We start from the raw sequence: 27,397 nt of genomic DNA, 5'->3' as shown, positions 1-27,397 counted from the left end.
GGAGGGGGTTGATTTTGAGGGGACATGCTCTTTTGATGTTAATGCAAATATTGACCGCAAACCGTTTATTTTTTATTCATCTACTGCTTGTATGTTATGTACTCAGCTTTCTTAAAAATCAATGTAGACTACCCCTCAGCAGTACAGTGGGTTAGTGGTTAGCACTTCTGCCTTACAACCTTGGGGTCATGAGTTAGTTTCCCAAACATGGCCTTAGCTGCGCAGACTTTGTGGGCCATTAAGATAAGTAAAGTCAAAATTAGATGAACTTTGAACCTTGCAGTAGTGTGGAATAAAAGGTTTTTTTTGCAACCAAAGTAAAGTAATGGCTCTTTCTTCAGGTACCATACTGATACATTGAAAGTTGATATAGGACATGCCTTACCCCAATTATAAATATATACCAACTTTTGCTATATACCTGCAATCAAACATGCTTTGATCAAGTTACTCCTTTTATTGAGTAACTTTTCTTAACGAATCTTGCCCGGTATGTTCTCACTATGTTTTTTTTTTCCTTCCTGAACTCCATTTGACTTCATCAATCAAAATGCATGTGTGTGTGTGTGTGTGTGTGTGTGTGTGTTTGTTTGTGTGTTTGGGGATTGTTAGACTGTAAGCTCTATTGGGCCAGGGACTGTGTTCTCTGTACAGCACCTCAGAATTGCTGGTGCCATCATTAATAAATAAATGATGAATGAAATTATGATGGAGTGCAAAGGGACCAATGTAACTTAAATAATAAGGTATGTTCTAAATGTCCATCCATTATTGGCAAAAAATAACTTCGACACATTTCTTGAAATGAATTTACAAAAGACACACTTTTATAACAATTTTTTAAACATTAATATTCTAAAATAAAATATTATAAATATTTGGGTAAACTAATAATTTTATTGCAACATATTGCAATTTTTTTTTTTAAGAATTTGGAATATTCTTTAATTTGTCTGCAATATTTTAGGATATCATGCATGATTTCATCTTTGGCATGTGGGATTTTTTCCCCCAGCCTGGGAGTCTTAAGCTGTTGATAAAAAAAGAAAATAACACATGCTTACCTAACTGTTTAAACATATATTACTTCAAAATAGTGTACTTTGTTTACCCCATTTGACAGGATCACTAGAGTCATGAAGTGTTGCATAATATTACATTGTTGGATGAGGTTAATGGTATGCTAAACACAGTACTAGGCAGAGGAATAATACTTTTGTGTGGCAGATGTATTTATATATACACATTTGTGTGGTGGCCGGGGATGGGGTTTACTTGAATCACAACAAAATATTATTATGGCCATCATGGTAGAAAATTGTGCAATGGATAACTAGCTATTTGGGAAATGGCATGTGGTTAATCATGATTTGTGTTCAACTAAAATATGCCTCGAAAGGAATACATTTAGGAAAAGAGTTTAATTTCAATAATTACATTCATCCATTGCCACCTCCAACACCGCCTTTGTGGCAGCCACCTCCTCCAGGGCCACCTTCTCTGCCACCTCCTCTGGTGACTCCTCCTCCACCTCCTCTGCCGACTCTGGCACCTCAACCCTGGCCTCTGGGTCGCCACGTCTCTGAAGGCCTGTTGGAATAAGTATAACACATTCATTTCTTTAAAAATGTTCTCCCTGTTTCACAGTTACCTACATGTAGTCATATAATAATGTGAGCTGACATTGTGAAACATGCATTTAGCAACAGATATAATTGAGTGTCTTCAAATAAAAACCTCAAAAATTAGAGACACACAACACTTTCAGATGCCCTGTAACAAATCTTGACTTTGGCTTAGGTGACATTTTAAAATGTAAAAACAAGTACTACATTACTATTGTATTTTTCCTGCCAAATAATTATAGAATCTTAATAGTGACAGATTATGGAGACATATTACAGGAGGTATTTGGGTAAGGACTTTTAATATGCTTTAATCAGCTTAGTCCAACTGTGATCGTTGTCCTCAAAAAATCGCCTGCTCAAATATTTGCAATATACCTCATCTGCCACAGTTAGATTAGAAATGTCTAGAAGTGGACATCACCATGTTGCCTTAGTGGTTAGCACTTCTGCCTCACAGCACTGGGGTCATGAGTTTGAATCCCTAACATGCCTTATCGGTCTGGAGATTGGGCCTCCATCAGTAATGATACTAAATGTTAACCTAAAATAAAATTAATAAAAAAACATCCCCAAAAGCATGTTGTATTGGAGGGGGTGTTACATTTGTTATCTGGAGACAGATTAAGATTTGGGGTAGGGCATGTCCTTTGGTAAAATATAAAAAAATGCTCCTAAAAAAAAACAAGTGTGTGGATTAGACTATTTTACGCCATTAATAGATAACTCACTTCTCTCAATCTCCTGTCGTAGCTCCTGCAGAAGCTGAGGCTGTCGGTGATCACTCCATCACCTCTGCAGTTGGATGATGGAGCGCTTGCGGTGAAATCATGAAATTGCCTCCAAATGTAGCGGTGCAGCCTCTGGTATGTCCGCAAAATGTATCTCGTTGGAGATATACCTGCCTTGCGGGCATGCTGTCCATTTCCTGGGCAAGGACCCGCAGCTAACGCTGAGCAAAAGTACTTGCCCTCATTTTGTCTCTGTACTCTGCTCTGTGATTGGTTTTCAGAGCACGTGTGAGCTCACGTCACTCGCGGATCTTTTCTACACCTGTGTGCAAAATATCTGCCTGTCATTCACTCATCGTATCCTAGCACAGAGGGGGTGGATAGATGGGAAATATACTCTGCTATTTGCAATTACTGGCACTTTATAATAGGAACCTGTAATTGCAGGGATCTGATAACAGGCACTAGATTTATAAGTGTGTTAGGTTTTGTCCTAGCTGCGCTGTAAATGTAGGTGTAAAAATAAAATGTAACATTTTGAGGTAACTACCACAAAAAGCAGACAGTAATTTACTTATGGTTTAAAATAAGTGTCTGTAATTTAAAACGTAACTTTGTGATATGGTTTTGATAAGGTTCAAAGTAAACTGTTTTTGGACCCTACTTTACCTCATGAATCCAGTCCTCCAATCCTCCTCAAACTTACTGAGGAATTAAATTTAGGCAACACAGAAGGTATAGTGGTGTTGACAGTGAGTGAGATTGGAGGCCACTTGGTGACTCTGGCATGAAGGACAAGAATGAGCTCTGTATAGAACATGATTTGCTTTAGCTATCGTTGTGACATCCATGGGGCGAATGCAGAAAGACAGTGGTTCAGATAGTGCTGAAAGAAATAGGTCAGGGAAAACAATGTGTCCTCAGCGTAGAGGTGGTATTAGAGGCAAATTGACCAAATTAGTACCCCAAGACTAGAGATGTAGAATATAAAAGTGTAACATTTAGCAAGAAAATAGCCTTGTGAGACCTCAATAGAGAGTGAGAGTGGAAGGGAGAATGTGTCAGAGGTGGGTACACTACAGGAGCAGTTAGAGAGGTAGCAAGTAACCCAGGAGAGAACTGTGTCTAGATGGACAATGGAGTTAAGGGTGTGTATGAGAATAGGGTGTTCAACAGTATCCAAAGCAGCACAGAGTTACAGGAGAATGAGTATTGCAAAAATAAAATATTACTATTTATTTATAAACACAGTTTCAGTAATCAAATGAAACACAACATGAAAACAAACTGAAAATACAAACTCCTTTGTAAAAATAAAAAATATATTTATAAACACATGCATGTTGGTTTAATCCCATTGGTTAGAGGTGTTCAAATGCAGCTCATGCTGGATCCCATAATGCCTGTCTTCTTTATCTGTTTAAAATATAAGAGAAAAAGCAATCAACCTTAGGCCATTTAGAAACAAAATATTAGTTGACTGTGTACTTTGTACACACCTGTACTTTCAAGCTGTAAAATCTACTATTTCATCATTTATTCATAATTTATTTATTTATATAGCGCCACTAATTCCGCAGCGCCTTAACTGTTGCCTTAACTGTAACACAGGTCCCCCAATGACCTAAAAGGAATAACATTGTTAACTATATATACTTACATGCTTGAAAAAGTCAACTCCTTCATGTCTTTTTCTTCCTTCATGAAATGATGCTTGTCACACCTCCTTGGTGCTCCTGCTGACAGCTGGGTCATAAGGTCTGTTGGAAGAAATTACAAACATTTATCTCTTTCCTAAAATGGTGTCCATTTCTCACTTATCCTCAAAATGAGAGAGAATGTAAGGTATCTCCATTAGAAAACATTTTCAAATCAGTGCCTTAAAACCAATAAACACACAACACTTAGTTTCTGCACTTTACCTGGGCAGAAAATAAAATTCACATAGTGAGTCTGTAGTACATCAATGAAAGCCTTTATTTAGGTCTATATTAAACAAAACTAACAATCAAGCATTATTTTTCTAAGTGCTATGACTATAAAAGTCACATCTGATAAGCTCAGCAGGGGCAGACGCAGCCCTTACAGCACAAATTCAAATTTGCAGATTTCAAAGTTAAACATTTGTTTAAGTCCAAACTATCTGGTGCATGCATTGGTACATGTTTATAAAAATGAAACAGGCCGTTACTTTCATCCCCAAACAATTGTATTTATAGGATGTCAGAGATTTTAAAAAGTGTGTTAAAAAACAGATTCTAAAAAAAATGACCTTGCAAATCAATGTGGAACCTGAAGTGTCCTGCCTCCACAGTTTCAGGAGGGCTGGGGATCTGTTGGATAAACATGCAACATGGCAAAGTGCAAAAACACATAAGAATTATCTTAATAGATATTAGATTGAAAAGCTTCACAACACAACCACAAAGAAAAAGTACAAAAATCGGGTTAACATTTATAAGACAAACAACACACACATTAAAATGCATTTGAAAATAGCGATGCACTGCTATTGTGTAATATAAAATATCTTACAAACACAAAATTTAAAGTGTCTCTAAAATATAACTGTCAATACAAATAAAAGACCACTATAGAAAGCCACACCAGAAAAACACACTATAGAGTCCTAACCATATTCAAGTGTGCATGAAGCAGTTTTTTATAGTGGATTGTAATGAGACAAGTATATTCAGGTGTATGGGCCATTGTGGTATCAGATGACGAGATCTGATGCTAGATCTATGCAACGCTGTTTACGAAAATCTGTTGTTTCCTTTTAAACTGATTAAAAAATGTTTGCTTTTATTTCTGATTGTGAATTATTCTGATATTAGCATAGACTTTCTTATTTTAATTTTTAAAAACCAAAACATGATCCTCTATGTCTGTAACTAAGAAGGTGTGTGCAATTGTTCATTTAATTATGCTAATTAACACTTTAGGATGCCAATAGGTCCTGTGTTGTGTTGTATGTTTGGTTCAATCTGAAGTATGCCTTACTGGCAAATCCAGAATCATGCCTGTTTCTGTGTGGACTTTGCATATCCCCATGCTTTTGTGGATTTACTCCAATGTGTCACTTATAGAAGAGTACGCTAGTATACATTTTGCCATTTACTATGGCTAGTGTCGTGCATATTTATAATTGCGAATTATTAGCTGTTACATCGGCATCCACAGTTATTTACAATTCAAACAGATGACACATTTTTCATGTTGGAGAACAAGAGAATGTGTGTGTGCAATTCTTTATTGTTTGTCCTTAAACCTTCACGTTGTCAGTAATGCATGTGTTGTGTTGTGAATTTTCATATCCAAATATTTGAACTGTGCATGTACCAAGTATTTAGGCATCCAATATTTCATTGTAGAATTGATAATAATAATTTAATTGATTGAGTGTTACATTAATAAAAATTATTAAGGTAAAACAGTTTGTTATGAGACGTAGATGCTCAGCTTTTCCTTCTAGTCTATTTCATGCACATTTCGTTTCTACTTGCACGTTCACTTAGTGGTTAGACAATCCACCTTTCAACAGTGGAGACCTGAGTTCGAATCCTCACCAACGCACGTATTTCTCTGGAGTTTATATATCCTCCCCATGTTTGTATGGATGTCCCTTATGTAAGAGTATGCTTGGTTTTAGTTCACACAATTTATCCGAACAAATTAAGCTGTTATGCTTTCATATTATTACTAGTGTATTGTTAACTTTTTTTACAAATATCAGCAACTAACTGTTAGACACATCAACCACTTTACATTGCAATTTATTACAATTGTGGTTGTAATTAAAAAGGTTGCTTTTCAACAAAGTACACAATGTTTAATGTTTGATATAAATATAAAATAAATATAAAAAAAATTTTTTTTTATGTGAAGTGTATTAAGATGCATGTTGTACATATTTAGTTGTGAGTGTTTTAAACGAACAAAGCTATTTGAACAGTTTAGTGTTGTTATTCAGCGCTGTTGCTCTAGCTGCTTTGGATTTAAGCATTACCCTGAGCTTCCTTAAGTTTAAGCAAGAAGTTAAGATAAAACTCACAGCATTTCTTCTTAACTATCTGACGGTTACGGAGATAACGCCTACTCTTCTTAAGTCAGTATAAATAGCGCCTACTCTTCTTAACTTTGTATGGATCTCCGCCCATTCCACTCCCATTCACAATCCTTTTTTCTTAAGTGTTTGGAGATCTTCTTAAGTGCAGTTAAGAAGGATTTTCATCTTAAGTTAAGAAATCTTAAGTTAGGCAGTGGATTGTCCTTCTTATCTCCCTTTTCTGAGCTCGGAAAAGATTCTCTTAAGAGTCTCATAAAACGGCAGATAAGATCAGGCCCAATGTTCTTATTCTATAAACTTACCTATGTTTCATGGTGGTGTGCAGAAAAATTTAGAAAAATCTGGGGTGTTTTGTAGCAGGTTTATTGCAGTGCAGGGAAGAGGAAAAATATGGATCAACGACATAAAAATGACTCATAAACAACACAGTTTTAGTCGGGCCTGCCGGAGGGCAGGGAAAGGCTAAGTTGGGACTCTGTATACCAAGGGTTATTGATGGTTGTAGAAATATGGGCCAGAGAAATTAATTGCTTACACCACTGCCTGGGGAGCATGAGGCTTAGTCACTAGCGGTAACCTTTGTTGTCTCTATTGTCCTTGGGGTCAAGGGTCTGAGCCAGTACCAAGCGTGGAATCAGCAAATGGGGTGACTGTGACAAATATATTTCTGGAGAGAGATGACATGACTGGGATGTGCGTTATGTGGTTCCACTTATGTGTGTTTGTCTGTTCTTATGGATTTAAATTCACAGTTGGAGGTCCCTTTTTGGTTTGCAGTTTATTCACACTTGCACACTTTGCAGGGTTTCATAGTTCTCCTGGCCAGGGACAAGACTGAGGGTCCATCAATGTACTTCAGCTTTTAAGAATGGAGATTGATTTTTATTGCCAAGGAATGCCACTTAATATTTGCGGCATATTTAAGGCAGTTGGAGTTGGAGACAGTTTGGATTTTATTGAGACAAATAATCCTGAGGGAGTTGCAATTCAATTGGGCAAGCTTTATTTTGCATCCATTATTATCTGTATGGGGAGGGTATTTATTCAGCAGTTGGCAACTGTCATGTTGTTATGATCTGCCTTGTATCTTTGTGTGCATTTTACCCTGTGTTATGAATTGCCTTGTTTCCCTGTGTGCACATTACTCTGCAGTACCTGTGATTCTCCAGAGGTGCTGCTGTTCGGCCTTTCCTACTATCAGGGGTTAACTACTGCTAGTTAATCATCCACACCTGTCTGTGGCCTATATATGCCTGCCTTTTCCAGAATCCTTTGCTGGTCATTGAATTTACTAGCCTGCTCATGTGTCTTTATTCCTGGATTATCTGCATGTTTCTGGCTACGACTGCAAACTGGTTTCAGTTAAGTTATTCGTTGTATTTCATTATTATTTACCTGTTGTTTGGCAAGATCTGGAAGTCCTTTTGTTTCATTCAGCCTGAACTGTTTACTGTTTATTTTGCCTACCCTGAACTATACTTTTTCTGCAATAAACAGTTAAAACTTTTATATCACGTGTCTGGCTCTATGGCTATAATTAAGGAATTGGTTTTGAACAGAACCATAACACATGTGCTCACCATCCATTCTCATCAGGCAGCAGCTGAGGGACGATCTGTTGCAGTGGGTGCCACTGCACGCCAGGTCGGTTGCCAGGTAACGGCAACAAGCATCTTTTCTATCAGAGCCTGCCGCATTTAGTGCAGATAATCAGGCTATGCTCTTCCAATTCGGTAGGAGTCATATTTCCGATGGTAGAAATACAGACAGAAATATGACTGACACAACAATGGCGACAGGCAATAACCCATCATGTAAATTTCACTGACACGGATAAAATACCGACATTGTGATTACCGTCAGTGAAAATGCAGACAGTCTCAATGCCGGCATTAAAACAGCAAAGCTAACAGCAAAGCTAGCAGCAAAACCCTCCCCAGTCATATTAACGCTAGCGTTGCCAGCCTAGTACTGGTCAGGGGAAAATCAGGGGAACAAACAGCGTAAGGTCCTCCCGATTCTATCCAACCAACCCTAGGCTTAAGGAGCTGGGGCTGGTGGTACTATAATAGGGGAACCCACAGTAGGGACTGGATTCCCTAGAGAGTTAGGGGTTCCGCAAACAAATGTAGGCCCACTTCCTACGGGTACCCAACCCTGTGCTGACAGCACTAGGGCTCTTCCCACAACCCTGGGTGGTGGGTGTGGGGTAATAAATGTGTAAAAATAAGAGAAAAAAATGAATTAAACACTATTTTACATTGATGAACTACAGGTCAGGCTGTCATAAACAGCCTGGGTATGCTGGTGCTTATATTACTACAAGCACCAGCATACTCATGGCTGCCAGGGCATGTTGGCATTTGGCGAATCACCCATAGGTATGCTGGTGCTTGTAGTTCTGCAAGCACCAGCATGACCAGACTGTTAACGGCAGTCTGGGCTGGCTGGTACTTGTAGTTCCACAAAGTAAAATAGTGTTTTCTCTATTTTTACACACTTTATTACCCCACACCAACAGCCCAGGGGTGTGGGAAGAGCCCTAGTACTTTCAGCACGGGGCTGGGTGTCCCTAGAGGGGGGGCGGGCGCACATTTTTTTGCGCACCCACTCACTAGGGAATTCAGCCTCATGCTAAACAACCTGGGGCTGGTTTGTCCTTATGGCAGGGGGACCCCCTGCTCTAGTGCTATCAGCCACGGCCACTTGCCTAGTGCTTGTTCTTGTGAAATCAGGGGGGACCACACGATTTTTTTCCTGCCGATTTTGCAAATACCAACTCTAGGCTGGCGGCACAAGGGTTAATATTGTTAGTAGGGGGACCCCACACATTTTTTTCTTACATTTTTACACAGTATAGAGCCTACAGCGGCTGTAAATGCTTGCGAATTGGATGACTACAAATCTAGAAAATATATATATGAGGTGAGGTGCTTGTAATAAGGCAGCTGGGATATCCAGCCAGTGTCTCAGACCTGGGAGAGGTGAGTGCCTCCCAAGACACTCTGTTGCAGGGAGCAACAGTTACATGTGGTTTGGCGTGTGTGTGGGATATAAGGTCCTACACATGAGAGAGGGCCTCCATAAATGTATTAGCTAGAAGCCAGACGGCTAGGATTTTATTTGTGTTTTGTTCCTGTTTTCAAGCTAGTGAATAAACTGGCAGTGGCTGTAATCCAGAAACTCCTACTCATGTGTCTTACTTCTGCTGTTCACCCAGGAGATGATACCTGTTCCCCTGATTATACTACTTATGGTGGAGAATGCGAGCAAAGATCTGCCCAGATCAAGAATAGCCGCAGTCTTGGAGATCCTTACAGAAGCCAGCTCTGTGTGTGTGCTTGGAAAGTTTAAAGGAACAGACACTGTGGAAATACATGCATGTCTTGTCATGTGGAGGAAAGCAGCTAACTATTGGATTGTTTATGCACAGCAACAGTGGATCCAGAGAACCATGTGGATGTGAGTAATAAACCATACTGGGAAATGCTGTCTATACAGATTTGCTGCATATATGATGAGTTGGGAAGAGTTAAAAGCTGTCTGTGAAAACTGGCCATTTGTGTTGGGAAAACAGAAGTGTATGCAAAGACCAGTGAGAGGCAAAGGAATCAAGTGTTTCATGGACTGTGTTTGTTAATTGCTCTAAAGCAGAGTCAATACAAATTTGTTATTGAAGTCATGCTCCATGTGTACAGAGATGGATTAGTGCAACTATTGCATTACAGTTGATGTGGTTTATCCCAATGTCTAAGGGGCTTCCACAAAAAAGCAGCAAGAAGTCTCAGAAAAATGAGCACCTTATTGGTACAGACAAAAAAATGTTTTCTGCAATGTAAAGTCTAAGTTGTGTTAATTGATGGAAAGCAGGTGTTAAGACTGAAGAGAAAAACCCCAAGTATAAGTGTGTGTCTGCAAAGTACACGTTGGCTGTGGTTCTGTGCATAAACAAATAGCAAGAGACTTTAAAGAGAAAAGTTTATTGAGAAACTTTGTCAGTGCAAACCAGATGTTTTCTGTGTTGAAACAACAGAAGTGTGCAACTGTGTTTGCAAAACCATAGAGCAGAAGTTAAGGGAAAAACTTTTACTCTGCAAAGGAAAAGTTTGTGATATATGCTGGGTGTTGTAGTTCCACAGCTTTTAAGCCAAGTGAGGTGCTCCTTCTATAAAGAAAGTGCTTTGTTCGCATAAAGATAAAATTGGCTGCTTCTCAAGCTACAATGGGCAAGAAAAAGCAGAAGCCTACTGTCTCAACCCAAAAAGAGTGCACACAGGTGTGTCAAAATGTTGATATGGAAAGAGACAAATATCAGAACTTGGAGTATGTTTGTTTATCGGTAGATTATGACCCTCATCGTTGTGCTAGATTACAAGAGGAGAATGTTTCTGATAAAGACTTACTACAAACTGTTACAGCTCAGTAAACACCCCTTAGGCAACCACTGTTATAAGATGCTTCAGTTATGTCTGATAAAGGGCTAGATGCACATTTGTTTGAACTCTGGAAAAAGGCTGTGATACAGTGCCCTGGAAAGGAGGACATGCTTAAAGATTTTCTACAAGCTGCTATAGCCCAGCAATCCGCCATAAATCAACAGTTAAAAGTTGAGGAGTCCCTGAGGCAACAAAACCTAGACATAGAAGCCTTGGTACAATCTTCTCTGATACAGCAGGCAGCTTTTGCAGCTCAGCAGGAAACTAACAGGCTACAGAAGATAGCCAATGAAGGGTCCAACAGACTACTTCAAGCTATTGAGGAGACCATTGCTCAACTAAGCCAAAAATTAACAGAGTCAGAGCAGAATCACAAGAAGGCTGAGCTGGAGCAGGGCAAGTTACTGGTGGAGAAAAAGACACTAAAGGAGGGTATGATGCTTCTCCAAGCATACTTCACTTCTTGCAAGGGGCATAAGAAAGATATGAAGGATATGCATTTAAGAATCATACAACTGAAGAAACAGTTGTCAGATGTGTCACAGAAAGGTGAAGAGGAGGCAAAAAGAGTAAGCTCTCTCCTCTCAGAAATTGCCAGTCTGCGGGAAAACCACATACCGCTGACAATACATCTGCAAGCCTCTGCCGCACTGACCACAGAGTTGGAGAAAGCTAAAGCTGAGCTAGCCGTGATCAGGAAGCAACTGGAGCATGAGACAAAAGACCTGACTAAGATACGGACAAAGCTGCAGAGAGAGGTTATTAAGCAAGCAGCCCTGCAAGCTCGGTTGGACAGGGAGATGGCTCTAAAATCAGAGTTGCAGGACTTGAGAGAACAGATGTGTTCAGACTATGTGACGCGGAAAGAACATGAGGAAAAAGTGTCAGGGCTGCAGAAGCTATTATTATTATTATAATTATTATCCTTTATTTGTTAGGCGCCACAAGGATTCCGCGGCGCCGTACACAGTACAAAACAGTCGACTATACAGGGTGAAACAGTACAAAACAATAAACAAAAATACCAATACTTCAGAAACTCCAGGCTGGCTGATGCAAAAAACAGAGCAGAAGAACAGGTAGGGAGACATGAGGGAAGAGGGCCCTGCTCAAGTGAGCTTACATCCTAAGGGAGGGAAAACAGAACAGGCACAGGGGGAGCCAGATGAGGCAAGGGGGGGGGCGAGTTGAGAGCGAGTGGCGGGGTTATGTGGATGGTTGGTATGCTTTGAGGAAGAGGTGGGTTTTCAGCGCACGTTTGAAGGAGCACAGAGTAGGAGAGAGGCGGATGGAACGAGGGAGTTCATTCCAGTGAAGGGGGGCAGCGCGGGAAAAGTCTTGGATTCTGGAGTGGGAAGAGGTGATAAGAGTTGAGGAGAGGCGTCGATCATTGGCCGAGCGCAGGGAGCGGGCAGGAGTGTGAATGGAGAGGAGGCTAGAGATATAAGGGGCAGTAGAGTTGGAGTTAAAGTTCAAAGAACAGATAAAGCAAGAGCATATAACAGGACATGACAATTATCAGAGTGACAAAGTGGATGGTGAAATAATGCAACTTCAAGCTAAGAAACAGAAGCTTGAAGCAAATATGTTACTGTTGCAACAATCTTACTCCAAATTCGACAAAAAAAATAGAAACGTTGCTCGCGGAAAAGACGTTTCTTAAGAAAGATGAGAAGAAAGAGCAAGCACCTGCCGACAAAGAAATAGAGCTGCGTAAAGTGCAAGATGCAGAGCTCAAGGCACTAGAGGCCCAAGAATAAGCTGGGAAAGTAGAGTTGCTGGACCATGCAATCTTGTTGCAAGTCATCAAGGAGCAGCCAGTGCAGCAAAAGCGTTTGCTAGACCAGCAGGAGAAGCTCTTTGCGGTCATCAAAGAACAACACATGGAAATCCAACAGGAGCAGCACGGTGACAAGCCAGAATGGTATGTTCCGGAGCATCCCAGAAGTAAAGAAGAAATTAAGGGAGACGTAGCAGAAAAAGACCTAGTCCTTAAGAGAGAGCCTGCCCTAGATGTGCAGAAGGAAGAACAGACAAAGGAGGAAGATAAAGTTGCCCTGCCTGCACCTGAGAAAAAGGCAGTACATGAAAATACTGAATTAGAAAAAGAAAAAGGTCCGGTTGATGCAGTGAATAATCAAGTGTCTGATGTCATAATGACTGATGATGATCAGTTGGCTCAGAAGGTTGAGCCAGAGCAGAATTCAGTTTTGGATATTAGACAAAAGGCAACGGGAACCAAAAAGCAGCCCATGCAGGAATTTAACGTACAAAACCCGGCACAGGAAGAGAAGGGAAAGTTGAAAACTGATATTACAATGGTAATTACAGCCCAGAATACAAATAAAGGTCAAGGTCAAAGTGCGAAAGAGGAAGCAGTAAAACTGAGGAATGAGAAGGAAAATCTGCAGAAGGAACTTGACGCCAAAGTCATAGATATACAAGAGAAAATTAAGATCATATCCCAGGTTGGAAATATTGGAAAGCAATATAAAACTCAATATAAAGAATTAAAGGTTCAGCATGATAAGTTGTTTGCCAAAACCCTCCTAGCTCAGTCAGCACCATCAGAAGAGCGAGCTTCTGAAACAGAAGTACAAGAGTTAAGAAATTCCCATGACCAAGCTGAAATAGAGATATCTGTACTTGCAGACCAACAAGAGTCAATAAGTGGAAAAGGATAGGAAAACAAAGGTCAACGGGAGCAAATCTCAAAAATTCTGGCAGAATTGTCCACAGTTCAAATAGAACTACAGTATGCTACTAAATCTATTCAAGACAATGTCAGCAGAATACAAACTGTTAAGGATAACTGGGAGAGGTTTGCCTGTGGCTTTGAGACACCTTCCACTTCGGTTTCAGGAAAAGTAAAGCCGCTAAATAAACCAGGATTGTCCAAGGTTTTACAGTGGGAGCCTCAAGTTACAAGCACTCAGGAAATTAATAATATGCTTCAAAAGGTACAGCAGACTGCGATTAATACTGACTTTCCTCAACAACAGTTAAAGGAGTTGCCAAGTCAGTCATGCCAGGAAGCTGAGTTCCTGTCCTTGTCTAGGGTTCCATCTGAAGTGGTACAGACCAAGTGTGTAGCAACAAAATAAAGGAAGAATACACCCGCCAGCCTCTAGTTTGGAAACGGCGATCTCCAGTGGATTCTGGTAAGACTTTTTCAGGGGAAAAGGGTGCCGGGTGGTTGAATGAACTGAAATGTATAGAGACTGTAGGCTCAGAACCTGGAGATTGGCCAGTTATGCCAAGAAGGTTCCAGCCTCATAAGAGATATGACAGAAATGTGATTACCTGTTTCAGATGTGGTGACTTAGGTCATATTGCTGCTTATTGTTCTCGTACCTTTGAATTTATGCAATGTAATAATGCTTATGTACCTCGTAGAATGTCTTTATATGCCCAGCTAGCCTGTGACGCAGACAAACAGGCTGACAAATTGATGTGTGAAGACACCATAGAAGGTAAAAAGATAAAGGCTCTGCTAGATTCTGGCAGTACGATTTCCCTTGTGAAAGCAGAGTTAGTGTGCCCCTAAAAATGTTAAAAGGGAAATGTTGGGGTAATCTGCATACATGGGGATACACGGCATTCTGTTACCACGGAAGTAAACATAAAAACACAGTATGGTTTTGGGGTAGTCACTGTCGGTCTAGTGCCTGGTTTGAAATTTGACGCAATATTGGGGAGAGACTTTTCCCACTTCTGGAAGCTATGGGAGAACCACTTGGTTGCAAAAATAAATAGACCAGCCCCGCGTGATATTACGGATACAGTGGTAGCAGGAGTGTTCCCCAATGTCACGGCTAGGAATATTTGTGGATCCCCAACCTCTACTTAGATGGTAAAGCAGAGGGTAGTGGAGACAGAACACGCTGGGATAAGTTCAGATGGAGAATCACAATGAAGAAATACACAGACGATAAAGTAGTGTTGCAACTTTAGTATATTGTTCAATGCTGCAACAGCAGTAATAAAAGGCATGTACAACTCAGCTGTGCTGAGCACACGGTAGTTGAGAAATAACACAATCACATCAGTACTTCAAGGGGTAACCATGAGCAACAGCATGAAAAACAAGCAATACAGTTCAATGCTGAGATGATGATCCAGAACACTTGTAACCTTGTAACACAGACCGCAATAAAGGAGAATCACTGACACAGCTTGAAAGTCCGATGAGGATAGTAAATAGACTTGGCTGATCCAGATGGAATGTGATTCACTTTAGCGGATGGTGATAGGTAATGTAACGGTTCTTGTCAGCAGAACAACAGATGTGTATATATATATATATATATATATATAGTCCAAGAGCTTGATGAACTAGAGACATGCAATAGAATGTTGCTAAAAGTACAGCGTGACAATAGAAGTCCAACACACAGAGAAACGTAAGTTCATCCCTTTGACAGAAAGCAGCTGATATCGCACAGAACTTAATTAAATGAACTGGCTACTAGCTCGGCAATGATACATTTTGGAGCGGTTAGTAGTTCCTAAACTATATAGAAGAGCAGTGTTGGACTGGGCTCATGGTTCAACAACTGCCAAGCATCAGGGGATAGGAAAAACCCTAGATAAAGTTTTACAGAAGTTCTTCTGGCCAGGGGTTAGAAAAGATGTCTTTGATTGGTGGTCATCCTGCCCTGAGTGTGAATGCCATGTTTCCAGACCTCAGTCTAAAAAGTCCGATGGCAACTACCCCAGTTTCCCCACTAACCGGAGTTCCTTTGGGTTGGAAAAGATCTGTAACCAATACCCTTGCACTCAGTTTGCAGCATAAAGCTAAAACGTTTATGGGAAAAATTAGAGGAGCATTTAGGGTTACAAGTGTTCCACCTGTAGGTTGAAACAAAGGGGGGAGGATATGTGACAGAGTCACTGGAAGGAGCCTAGATACAGAGGTATGTGTCACAGGCTTCCAGCATTGTATACATAAGGCCCAGTCCAGGTCTTCTTTTCTATCAGTCTCTAACAGACTGATTAAGGGATGCACCTGTGAGGTGCTTGTAATAAGGCAGCTGGGATATGCAGCCAGTGTCTCAGACCTGGGAGAGGTGAGCTGCCTCCAGAGACACTCTGTTGCAGGGAACAACAGTTACATGTGGTTTGGCGTGTGTGTGGGACATAAGGTCCTACACATGAGAGAGGGCCTCCATAAATGTATTAGCTAGAAGCCAGATGGCTAGGATTTTATTTGTGTTTTGTTCCTGTTTTCAAGCTAGTGAATAAACTGGCAGTGGCTGTAATCCAGAAACTCCTAGACTCATGTGTCTTACTGCTGCTGTTCACCCAGGAGATGATACCTGTTCCCTTGATTATACTACAATTTGAATCGAATACAATATTAGTCCATAAGTAGAAAAGTATTGGGGTCATTACCAAGCCTGGATTGGTAGAGGTCACTTGAGGGTCACCGCCCACTCAAGAACCACACTGTTAGAACTTCATTACAAGAGCCCTATCCAGTTTTCTAAACATTTTAACTTCACTTCACTTCATATCTCTTCATCTATTAGTAGAAGAATAAAACAGGATTGCCCCCCCTCCTTAATAGGCCCTTAAATTAAACACAGTACAGGTATTCCTCACTTAACGACCGACCTATTTAGCGACCATTCGGACTTACGACCCGTTGTTAAGTCCGGCTCCACCGCTTAGCAATAGGGGAAATTAATGACCTGTGCCCTTGCGATGGGACGTAACCACACCCGTAGTACCCGCATAGTTTCTTTCTGAGCTGAAGAAGACAAGACAAGACGCACCTGATACCCTTGCAGTCTCCATCGTGCGGTAAGTTAGCTCTACAGTACTTGAAAGCACTTGGTTCTGAAGTAATACTGCAAGGACATTAACTAAACATAATATATTTTTACTAAAGGGAGGAATATAAAACTGCATATGCACATGCTGATTTTTTATTGCCATGCATATGTATACAGTACTGTACTCACTTAGCGACCAATTCGCTTAACGACCTGGGGCCCGATTCATCAAAATTCGCAAACGCATACGCATCTGCCTTGCATACTTTGAGTGACGTAAACCGAAATAAGCACCTCAAACAGCAAAAACACACCCCCATGTGGTCTAAGTGACGGAAATAAGCAGCGCAAACGTTAGAAAACACACCCACCTGCGGATCTTTAAACATGCTACACGCATAAGCGACGGCTCTCAACTGATTGACGACAAGCCAAGCAATGCAAACCTCACGCCCACTGTGGGAGGGACCCAACAGTTTGTTTACACACAACACAACATAAATGCCTGGGGCTTATTTTTACGACATAGCTCTCTACTCATTAATCACTGACAAATAACAATGATGTGCAACACTCTGGACGGTTGTTTTTCCTTTGCTACCAATTAACCTAATACACACTTGTCAAAAACACATTGCTCACGATCTGTGTTTAGGATTTCTTCGATTTCAAGTCGCCGTATAGTATGCAAAATGCATGCACATGGCTACATTAAAAACACATGAATAACGAATGTATTAAAATGTATGTGGTGTGAATACATCTTTGCCTTTTCAGCAAAATGAATGCATAGCATACTCTTCCATAAAGGATACACACAAGAGTGTATATACAACCTCCACACAGAGGAAGGGTTTCTGTCTGGATTACAACTCAGGAATGACTGTATGCAAATGGGGACAGCTACCCGCTACCCCAACCTGAGACATGAAAATACACAGACAACACCAACAATACAGCATGCGTGCTACACAGACACCTCACACTTAATACTACTCTACATTATTCACACAAATTACTTACAAAATACCAATATCACAGGTAGCTCACTGGTTAGCACTTTGGACTCACAACACAGCAGACATGAGTTCAAATACTGAGCATACCCATAACTAATGTGTGGACTGGAATCATTATCCTAACAAGAAATAAGAAATGGGACACAATGTTTTTTTTGTTTTTTTTGCATTTGTTATACACGCTCAACCATATTGTAAAATATGCCCTCTGATTTATACTGTATTGAAAGTAAATATTTATTTGGAGGGAAAATCCAAGAAGCCTCACGGCCTATACTTCACATGCACAGTATTAGGTGCATGCTGACATTGAGTATTCTAAATGGACTAAGGGGGGGGGGGGTGTTGTAGGTGACAGCTTCCTTGGAGGTAAATGCAACATTGTCAGCAAATAGACTTTCATCTGGATCCATGGCGTACACGTTATGTCATGTACTCAGCTTTATCCAAACAGGCCGCTCTCCACACTCCAGTACCATGGTCCTTTGCCTCGCTTGCACTTCTGCCTTACACCATTGACGCCACTTCTGGGTACACTTTAGAGGTTCTCTTCAATGTGTCACTGGCTTTGCTCTGATACTTGAACGTTACCTTGGAGTATCACTACAATGACATATGTATTTGGGGGAATTGGTAACTAGCTAGAGCGTTTGACATTTTTGGATTTTATCTTGCACACAGGGCCTACAGATGCAATACCTCTTATAGGGGTGGCTTGTTCGTGGAGGGCACATGTTACTTTTGGATTACATGCAAACAGCTAAAGAAATCCTTTTGTGTTTTACAAATGATGTTATAAGCAAAACATCTTTCTTCATTACTCTTTTCGGACTATTATATATACCCACATGTTGTGTAATGAGATGAATAAAGACACACACACCAAGGTTTGTTTTTTTATAAAGTTATATATTTTTAAAACACAACAATCTTTTCAAACTATTTACATATACATCAGAGAACAAATAAATAAAATATCATAGAAATGAGGCCCAGTAGGCCAATTTAAAACGCAGGTTGCCTACAATGTTCCCAATATGTACGTGGAGGCCTTCCAGGTCCTCCACAATTTGACCCATGTGGGCCATCAGTTCTGCTGCGGTGGGTGGTGGTGGAGGCCAATTGCCAGCTTCCTCAGTGGGTGCTGAAAGAAATCAGAAATTAAACATTACATACATGGATACATATTTCATCAAACAGACAGGATTTACTAGAGATGTTTACTGTTACATTACTTTCAAAACTTAGGCCTCTGGCCACAAAACCATTTGCACGCACATTAGACATCGAGAAGGCATTCGAATCAATGTACTAAATTCTGGTGAGCCACGGGGAGAGGGCCATGTACAGGGTTGTCTTATCCAGCATTATTGGCCCCAGGTCTATGCACTACATGGGCCACTACCTATACAATCACTCACAGGAATTCAAACGATTTTGGTGTATATTAGATTTTATAAACAAGTCATTAATATACTGACGAGTTGACCAGGCTAGCGGCCACATTGTTTTGCCCAATGCCCTGCGTGCCCATGTGTTAAGATGGCTATGGCTGTGGTTTGAGTGTTTAATGCGCCTAAAATGTATAGGCAGATATTATAAGTGTTCGACCTGTGGCATTTAAGGCACCATTTAATCAACATATGTCACAGCAGGGATTATGTACAAGTATAATGCACATGTCAATCTTGTATAACTATGTCCATCACTTATCGCAAATACTTACAATCTTCCAACTCCACTGCCTCTTGGCTGCCTGATGTGGAGTCCGCTAAATCCTGGGGCTCCCGGTCAGCCTGCTCCTCGTCCTCCTCCACCGCTGCTGCCACTGGCACTGGCACCGCCTCCTCCTCCTCCTGCTCCTCCACTGCCATTGCCACTGGCACCGCCTCCTCCTCCTCCTCCGACACTGCCACTGCCACTGGCACCGCCTCCTCCTCCTCCTGCGACACTGCCACTGGCACCGCCTCCTCCTCCTCCTGCGACACTGCCACTGGCACCGCCGCCTCCTCCTCCTCCGATGACAGTGGCACTGCCACCGCCACTGGCTGCTGCTCCTCCTCCTCCTCAGCTGCCTGCGCCTCGACGAATGCCCGGCGGCGTTGGCGGCGTTCCCAGCGTGCTCGGTCTGTTTGAAAAAAGGAAATATAAACAAAAGGACATGTTAACACAATCACCATTTGAAAAAAACTATTGTATTTTGACAATCAGGTGATCATACATATTTAATCAACTTTACATTGTCAGCAGGCATAAATATTTGCTACTAACAATGCAAGGAGGTAAACATGATGAACACAAAGCATTTCACATGACTTGTCAGCCCAGCACAGTGGTCTAGTGGTTAGCACGTCTGCCTCACAGCACTGGGGTCAGGAGTTCAACTCCCTGATGATAGTTACATATGTGTGGAGTTTGGAGGCTTGCTCCATATTTGCATGTGTTGTCTACCACACTCCCCAAACATACTACTGGCCGCCTAATTAGGTTTTGTTCACATTTGGCCGTAGTATGTTTTTTTCATGTAGGTGCTTTTAAGTCATCAAACTCCCTTGGCCCTGGTCAATTAGTTCTCTACAGGACCACCGAATTAGTGGATGGAGGTCAAAAAGCTTTGAATGTTGAGTATACTTTGGAAATCACCCTTTGTTGGGACTACCTTACAGTCTAAAAGAGTCTAAATAGGCAGTTAAGTAATAATTGATTAGCTATATCTAGCACACTATCTAATCTGTTTGCATCTTATGGGAGCTTGCAAAAATCAGTCTAAACACTAAGGTGTTTTGTATTTGAAACGTGCCTTTTAAATCTTGGCCCAATAATGACAACACATCTTCCACTCCAAAATGTTTTTAAGGTTAGACTAGCAAGTTACAGCACTCGGGTCAAGACTTAGAATGCCTGATTTCCTAAACCACACTTAATGGTGAGAATTGTCACACAAAAACATTTAGGTCAGTAAATGGTTAGCAGACACATTTAGGACACAGGAGCCAAAGCTTTTTGGGTGCACTGGAAGGGGCATGACCTTTATAGTGTGCTTGCACATAGTTATGTAGGCCATGTCAGGTGTTTAGGGTGAACATATTTACAAACATAGGGCCTGATTCATTAAGGATCCTTAACTTGAGAAACTTCTTATTTCAGTCTCCTGGACAAAACCATGTTACAATGCAAGGGGTGCAAATTAGTAATCTGTTTTGACCATAAATTAAATACTGACTGCTTTTTCATGTAGCACACAAATATCAACTTTAAACTTCTGTGTACAAATAATCTATCAAGTATCTGTGTGCTAAATGAAAAAACAGTCAGTATTTAACTTATGTGCAAAACTGAACACTAATTTGCACCCCTTGCATTGTAACATGGTTTTGTCCAGGAGACTGAAATAAGAAGTTTCTCAAGTTAAGGATCCTTCATGAATCAGGGCCATAGAGCAAATATATATATATGTTGACTTTTTTTTGGCGATTAGTAGAGAACTCACTTATTCTGATCTCCCTACGGAGCTCCTCCAGAAGCTGGGGCTGGCGGCGCCGGAGATCGCTCCACCGCCGTTGGAGCTGAACGGTGCTCCGCCGAATGTTGTATCGGAGGCGTAGGCGTCTGCGGACCTTTTGATAGGCCCGCACCTTCACCTCGTTGGACACATACCGTCCAGAGGGTACATTGTCCATACCCTCTGCAAGGACTCTCAGCTCACGCCTGCTGAAAATTGCAGCCCTCATTTTGGTATAATGTCTATAACACAAAATGGGGGCCTCTGCGTTCCGATTGGTTCGCTGAGCACGTATGGGCGTGCTCACGTCACACGCGGAGCTTTCACACACCTGTGTTGTGACTCTGATTGTCTCTCCCACCAAGAACATGGCGGGCGCCTGCACTGAGACGAGTACAGTGTGCTCCGCAATTAGGAAGAAGAGTGTACACCTGGTTTATTAATTCAACACTCCATTTAAACCCACCTGTGCTTTGGTCTAGTGCCTGTTCATTCGCTTTTTAGCCTGGATAGAGCACAGTCAAGATTTCATTACATTACATTTGGATGATTGTTCTAAAAAGCCAACAACAAACAGTAAGTACCAAACTAAATCAGAGATTGAAAGATTTTATTTTTTTTTGTGTTCTCCTAAAGTTTTCTGCCTACAGTATGCTAAGTTCTTTTGAACCTTATCCATATTCAAATTAGGAGGTTAGCTTTGTTTACCACATTACCTTTTCTTGCTTATAAAAATTAATTTGTTTTTTTTTTCGCAGCCCATACCACGCATTACCCAGTTGACTATCAAAATAATTTTTGTCTTTTGTGCCAAACTTTGGAGAAAAGTAAGTATAAGAATTTATCTGAAATTTCTGGATAGTTCCAAAATATTTTTATCTCCTAATGTAGTAAACTGTTTGCTCTGCAATATGTGTGGCCGGAATGTAAAAAAAACTGCTAAGCAAAGGGCCCCTGGCCTCACATTTAACATGTAAAGTTTTCAATAGTAGCCTACAGTATGCTAAGTTCTTTTGAAACTTATCCTTGTTCAACGGCATAATAACTAGCTCATTGCATTGATGGACACATGGGTCCAAATGTTGGCCGATTTGTAACCAAATATTAATAATAATTACACAATATAGGGTTTGCAACTGAGTGATATCCTTCATTTTGGTGTGTTGCTAACCTGTAAACCAATGTTATGGTTTGAAAAGTGAAGAGTAGTAGTAGTAGTAGGAGAATGTTGCTATAGTATTTGACTAATATGTCAGTCAAAATGCAGTGGTCAAACTAAATGGCCGTTAAATAGACAAACCACAATGTTTATTATAATAAGGGGCATGTGTTTTAGACCTAGTTAGAAGTTTGTGAAATTGTACCTTATGTAGGGGGGGAATGTGCTTAGATTCTGTATCACCACCTGACTGTGTGCATTGCCTATAAAGACACAACTTATCTTTGAAATAGGAATATGTCTGATGCTGGCCCAAGTAATGTGGAGGCACCAGGGCTGCCAACTAGGCGTAAAAACAACTTCATAGAGGAGGAGCTGGAGGTGCTGGTAGAAGAGGTTCTGGCGAGGTTCCACAGTGGGAACCGCCAAATAACCGGACGCGAGCGCCAAACCCATTGGCAGGAAATCACAAGGCTCATAAATGAAATATCTCCGTATGAGCGTACAAAGGTTGAAGTACAGAAAAGGTACGACTTAAATTTAAAAATAATAGCCCTATTTAACTTTACTGACTGTGTGTATTTGTCAAATATATATAGATATCGCTAGAGATAAATATGGATATTGTGACATAGTAGCATTAGTCACCTGTGAGGTAAAACCACCTTGTGACTCCAATGCATTTGTTGATCAGGCCCTTTGTTTTCAGAAACTAACACCATGGCCCTTGGTCACATTGACATAATATGTTTACCACATTATACGCGCTTCAAAAGAGCAAAATCTGTATTACTGTATGTGAAGGTTAAATTGTTGTGATTAGCAAACGTGCAATGTATTTGATTGAAAAATGTGTCATTTTGAGTTGAAGGTACTATGTGAGGCAATAATGTTTGTCTATTCCACAGATGGGCAGACTATAAAGGACGCCTGAAAGCAAAGCTTGTTGAGCTTCACAGGCATGCTCAAGGCACTGGTGGGGGGCCTCGACTACGTACTACTTTAACACCCCTCGAGGAGCGGGCGAGGGCTGCAATAGCCCTGGTGGAGATAGTTGGGGTGGGCGACATAGACACTGGCTCTAGCCCACCCCGAACAGGAGAGGCCGCTCCACTAGGTACATGATGAGTTTGCTTTCTTAATGTCTGTAAAGCTTTGTATCTGTCTGAGTAAAAGTGTCAACTCTCAGGATGTGTGTGTGAAGGTAAACTTCAATTGCACAATGTGTTTGCCTATCACATAGTAGGAAATGACATTTACACACTGAAGACAAATGGCCTCAATATGTAGGGCTCATCCTAAAATGTCAGACCATAAGTGGCAATGTTTGTATTTGGGGAGCGGAAAGGGCTGCTAGCACATTCAAGGGAAGCTGACACTTTACCAATGCTACATCACGCGTTGTAAGATGTTTTTGCCAATATAATATCGCACCTTACTCATTGATTCTAATTACTTTATTTTACTTATTATCTCTCTACAGCATGTGAGCAGCAGGCGCCTGCTTCACCGGTGGATGAAGAAGTTGCCCGTGATGTGGAGGAGCCTCAGCTGCCTCCAGCTGAATATGTAAGGCAGCGGACACTCGCACGCGCAGCCGAAAATCTTAAAGACGTCACTCTTGCACAGAATGTTCACCTGTCACACATATCAAGCACTGTCCAACACACGGATCAGCAAATCGACCGTCTCACTAACACACTCTCCGATTTCATGAGCACACACACCTCTTTACTGACGACACTCGCCACCAAAATTGATAATTTAAATACTTCAGTGACAAATATTGCAACACTCCTGGGTGATATCTTGCATGTCCACTCCCAACGCACCTCCGTCACAATCCCTTCACCCAGCTCAGATTATTTGTTCGCCAGCCCCCATACCCAGTTGTCTGTCGCCTCCGCCCTCCCTGATGTGTCTGTCGCCTCCGCCCTCCCTGATGTGTCTGTCGCCTCCGCCCTCCCTGATGTGTCTGTCGCCTCCGCCCTCCCTGACCCCGAACTATGTCGTCTTATGTGTTTTGCCTTTGCTCGTGGCTATGGCCAATCCCCTGTTGTGCCCACTTCCCCCTCGCCTGTCGTGGCCCCATCCCCATCCCCTGACCCTGCACCTTCACCTCGTCGGACACAACCCGCTTGCCTTGCCCCATTGCCTGGTTCCTCTGACTCCTCTACATCACGGGTGACAAGAAGTCGGAGTAGGGGAGCCTCCCGTCCAACCGGCTTTAAAAAAACACGGAAAAAGTAATTTGTATTGTTTTACCCTCACAAATATAGTTTAATATATGACGAAAATATGTATATATTTTTTTTTTATAATAAAAAAATTCCTACTACTGAAATGTCTATTTCTTTTGTACGGCAGATTCCATAATGTTTTTTTTAATAACAATGCTTGTTATCAAGTCTAACCATAGTATAATCTCCAAACAAACTGGCTGATTCATTTACGTATTCAAACAAATATGTATCTAATATCAGTGTGCTGACCAAAACCATGCCATGGCCCTGATTGAGTAATGAACCTAGATGTCAAGGATACATATTTCTGAATGCTGCTCAAAAGCCTTTTAAAATGCAAGTGGTGCAAATTAGCAATAGGTTTAGAGCACGAAAATAAAAAAATGTCTGTATCCTAATGTACCGCACAAATACTTGATAGCTTATTTGTACACTGAAATGTTCATGTCAGGTAGGACCTCTCCTACCCCAAAATTACATCTCCAATGACATTTTTGGTTTACATCCCCCTCCAAACTGACATGCTTTGCCCTTGCTTAGTTACTTTGCCTTACCTTTCCAGAATGATTCTGGCCCATGGTTTGCTGAAGAAGACTTAAACAAGAAGTGTATCAAGGTAAGCTTCTTAATGCTTTTGCCACAGTGTTTCTTTATTTGCCTGACTAAATAATTGCAAACACAACGTGCAACTACAGTGCCCCTTTAGAGGTAGGGCAAATCATTCTGTCAAGAAAGTATTGCATTTGCAAACTGTAACCTGACACAAAGGAGCCACAAAAAGACAGGTGTTAAGGTAACCCAAATAAATGTAAAAAATTTTTTTCCCATGATGGCACAGGACAAATATTGTTAACTACTATTTTGTACAGGTAAGAATCTGTGCTAATTCTAAAAATCTAATAAGGGATTTGTATTTAAGATTAGTGCTAATGCACAGTGTGTGGTACACTGGACGTCATTTAGCATAACAGTTATTTACAAGTAACCTCATGACCTTATTGCACTAAGCACATATAGGTTGGGTCTCACATTTGGATCTTAGGTGCACTTACCCCATCAGCCGCTGTCATATCACGGCTACCTGGGTGCCTTCTGGTCGTCAGCAACATTCCCGTCCTCCACAGCTCCGTTTGTAATCAAACACACACTGTTTGTTCTGCTGCATGTGCACAGGCATATTGGATGCAGTCAGGTGATCATTCCAGATCAACCAGATTCAGCACCTGTGATCCCATTAAGTGCTCAGCCAATAGTTGCTTGGGACAAACTATTTAAAGCTGCTGCTGTGATCTGTTCATTGCCTGAACAACACACTTCTCTCCAGTGGATAGTTATCGGCCCCAGTGTTTCTGGCTGCATTACAAAATCAGTGTTTGTGTCCACATTCTCAGACTGCTCATTCCCCTGCTAGATTGGACAATCAGCAAGAACATGAGCAGGAAGATCATCCAGGCTGCTCTGTTCAGATTCACACCTGCTGCAGGTAATCCCAAGGGTCCCTGATTCGGATCAAGAAATACAGACTAACGTGACAGTTTGACACACTATATGGGTGTATGTAGTGCTGTGTGTCTGACTAATCATGTAAGACGCAAATGAAAAAGCTTGGAGTATAGATATGGTTTGATCAGGCAAAGAAGCACACTCTGTAATACAAGTAAGTAGACTCCAAGAGGTAGTTTGTCCACCAAACTCCTCTATCCTGTAAAGACTTTTCCAAACTCTATGATCTGATCCCCCCAATCCATGATAGTTTAAACCAATCTGGAACCTTGAATACATTATTATAACAAACAGACCCTAGAGTTTCTTACGTAATGTACACTGATACATTCATTGTTAAAGTGGGCACGTCACTTGGATTTGGCTCCCTTCCAGTTTTGGAAAACATTTATGCAAGGCCAAGCAATTTTATATAACGGGCAACATATTATCATTTGAAGCTTGGTATGTTGTGATTTCTTGCCAATACAGACACAGGTACCCATTGCACATGTTCACCCTCTATAAGCCAAAAAAACTGGATGCCTCACCTAACAATGTAAACATCAACAATATCTACCAGACATTAATCCCTCAAAATACTGTGTGCTCGGCCCAACACTCTTGGATTAGATCAGGGGTGGGCAAACCTGTCCTCAAGGGCCATATCCAGTTCATGTTTTTAGGATTTCTTTAATCATGTACAGCTGAGTTAATCTATTTGGCTGGGTCAGTAATTATCCCACCTGTTTCTACAGACAGAAATCCTAAAAACATGAACTGGATATGGCCCTTAACAGGTTTGCCCACCCCTGGATTAGATGGTGGTAAAGGAATTTGAACATGGAGCCATAATCCTAAAGGGAGGATATCTGTACATTAAGGCTTTGTACTTCCCTTGCCCAAGGCATGGACAAATGCTGCAAATTATTGTTAACATTGACTAGCATGTTTAAACAGACATAGGTGGTATTACGACACACACTTTGAAGAGAAACAAAGGTGGAATGTGAATTTGTCACTACTTTCCACTTTCAGAGGGCAAGCTACATGAAAATGGTATTGAGAATAAATTTCACATTTCTACACCACAATAACATTGGAGACCTACATTATCAGGTTCAGCAAACATATCAAGTGACTGCTGCCTAACAATGGGTAATCAGACTAATGTAACTAGTTCTCATGTGGAGTATCTATGGTGGCTGTAAGTTTACATATAGCTGCCTTGACCAATTAGCAAACTAGGGGCCTGATTCATTAAGGATCTTATGTCATTTTTTGCTTATCTTAAGCTAATCCACTCTGTTCATGCTCAGAAAAGGGAGATAAGAAGCAAAAGCCACTGCATAAG

General features: G+C 41.1%; 1 protein-coding gene and 1 long non-coding RNA gene across 3 annotated transcripts; both read right to left on the bottom strand.

The window, feature by feature from the left end:
• Positions 1-891: 891 nt before the first annotated feature.
• Positions 892-4,308, bottom strand: LOC142140161 (uncharacterized). Its single transcript, XR_012688310.1, has 3 exons — positions 4,017-4,308; positions 1,438-3,772; positions 892-1,030 (listed from the first exon to the last, which is right to left on the bottom strand). It is a non-coding gene; the product is annotated as an uncharacterized LOC142140161 (long non-coding RNA).
• Positions 4,309-17,892: 13,584 nt separating this feature from the next.
• LOC142141171 (uncharacterized) lies at positions 17,893-25,675 on the bottom strand. Of its 2 annotated transcripts, XR_012688623.1 has the most exons (3): positions 25,614-25,675; positions 19,384-19,785; positions 17,893-18,801 (listed from the first exon to the last, which is right to left on the bottom strand). XR_012688623.1 is itself a non-coding variant. In XM_075199344.1 (2 exons), the coding sequence occupies exons 1-2, from the start codon at positions 19,835-19,837 to the stop codon at positions 18,635-18,637; spliced, it is 621 nt and encodes a 206-aa protein (XP_075055445.1). In that variant the 5' UTR covers positions 19,838-21,248; the 3' UTR covers positions 17,895-18,634. The 2 variants fall into 2 exon arrangements, 1 of the variants encoding a protein (XP_075055445.1); XM_075199344.1 differs by lacking the exon at positions 25,614-25,675 and having other exon boundaries at positions 17,895-18,801; positions 19,384-21,248.
• Between the last annotated feature and the right edge of the window lie 1,722 nt (positions 25,676-27,397).

This window comes from Mixophyes fleayi, chromosome 2 (assembly GCF_038048845.1).
Source record: "Mixophyes fleayi isolate aMixFle1 chromosome 2, aMixFle1.hap1, whole genome shotgun sequence".
NCBI lineage: Eukaryota > Metazoa > Chordata > Amphibia > Anura > Limnodynastidae > Mixophyes > Mixophyes fleayi.
Note: the sequence above shows the minus strand (reverse complement) of the source record. Positions and strands in the feature narration are given on the sequence as shown.